A 1,631-nucleotide genomic window follows, 5' to 3' on the forward strand; every position below is an offset into this window, starting at 1 on the left:
TCTGGAGCCAAAAAAAGAACAGATGGGAAAACAAGAGTCCGGCAACACACAGAACTTTAATGAGTAAAACCTAATTATAGAAAAGAAACCGGCACTAATGAGGGTTCTCCCGCAACCAGTGTAAACACCAACGAGGAAGGGCGGGCGTGGGAGCCTCCTGCTGGGGCCACACACACACACACTGGGAGCGTATAAAAGCCCACAGACCGAGCACCTCACACACTCACTCACACTCACACTCACACCCCACCTCCCAGCTCACCTCCAGCCCCACCGCCCACCATGGCCGCGTCCACCCTGTCCGTCTGCTCCAGCGACCTGAGCTATGGCAACCGCGTCTGCCTGCCCGGCTCCAGTGACTCTTGCACCGACTCCTCCTGGCAGGTGGACGACTGTCCAGAGAGCTGCTGTGAGCCCTCCTGCTGCTCCACCAGCTGCTGCCAGCCCACCTGCTGCGCCCCCAGCTGCTGCCAGCCCACCTGCTGTGTCCCCAGCTGCTGCCAGTCCACCTGCTGTGCCCCCAGCTGCTGCCAGCCCACCTGCTGTGCCCCCAGCTGCTGCCAGTCCACCTGCTGTGCCCCCAGCTGCTGCCAGCCCACCTGTTGCACCTCCTGCCCCTGCCAGCAGACCTGCTGTGTGTCTGTCTGCTGCAAGCCCGTCTGTTGCACACCTGTTTGCTGCAAGCCCGTCTGTTGCACACCTGTGTGCTGCAAGCCTGTCTGTTGCACACCTGTCTGCTGTAAGCCCGTCTGCTGCAAGCCCGTCTGTTGCACACCTGTGTGCTGCAAGCCTGTCTGTTGCACACCTGTCTGCTGTAAGCCCGTCTGCTGCAAGCCCGTCTATTGCACACCTGTGTGTTGCAAGCCCGTCTGTTGCGGGGCCGCCCCCTGTTCAGCCTCCTCCTGCTGCCAGCCCACCCGCTGCACCTCCTCCTGCTGCAGACCCTCCTCCTGCGTGTCCCTCATCTGCCGCCCCGTGTGCAGGCCTGCCTGCTGCTATGGCCCCGCCTCATCCTGCTGTGGCCCCTCCTCCTCCTGCCAGCCCAGCTGTTGATGCCCATCCTCCTGCATGTCCCTGCTCTGCCGCCCCGTGTGCTCCCTGCTGTGTCCCCACCTCGGCCCAGACATCCTGCTGCTGAGCAGCTCCATCTTCTGCCTCTGGAGCTGCTCTCCTTGCTCCTGAGCACAGCTCTCCTCTCCCGGGAGCCCCCAGAGCCCCTCTGCTGGTGCCGGACCCTTCCCCGCCCCCCCTCTGCTGGTGCCGGGCCCTCCCCCTCCCGCCCTCTGCTGGTTCCAGGCCCTCCCCCTCCCCCCCTCTGCTGGTGCCAGGCCCTCCCCCTCCCCCCCTCTGCTGGTGCCAGGCCCTTCCCCTCCCCCCCTCTGCTGGTGCCAGGCCCTCCCCCTCCCCCCCTCTGCTGGTGCCAGGCCCTTCCCCTCCCCCCCTCTGCTGGGGCCAGGCCCTCCCCCTCCCCCCCTCTGCTGCTGCCAGGCCCTCCCCCTCACCCCCTCTGCTGGGGCCAGTCTCTCCTCCTCCCCCTCCCCTCCTCTGCTGGGGACAGGCTCTCCCCCTCCCCCCCTCTGCTGGTGCCAGGCCCTCCCCCTCGCCCCCCTCTGCTGGTGCCAGGCCCTCCC

General features: G+C 66.5%; 1 protein-coding gene across 1 annotated transcript; it reads left to right on the forward strand.

Moving 5' to 3' along the window:
• Nucleotides 1-282: 282 nt before the first annotated feature.
• On the forward strand, nucleotides 283-1,053 carry LOC308517110 (uncharacterized protein; the record flags this gene model as incomplete). Its single annotated transcript, XM_081088170.1, has 2 exons — nucleotides 283-624; nucleotides 760-1,053. 2 exons carry the CDS (start codon nucleotides 283-285, stop codon nucleotides 1,051-1,053), a joined length of 636 nt encoding a protein of 211 aa, XP_080944296.1.
• Between the last annotated feature and the right edge of the window lie 578 nt (nucleotides 1,054-1,631).

Source organism: Myotis nattereri (assembly GCF_964212035.1).
Source record: "Myotis nattereri genome assembly, chromosome: 3".
Lineage (NCBI taxonomy): Eukaryota > Metazoa > Chordata > Mammalia > Chiroptera > Vespertilionidae > Myotis > Myotis nattereri.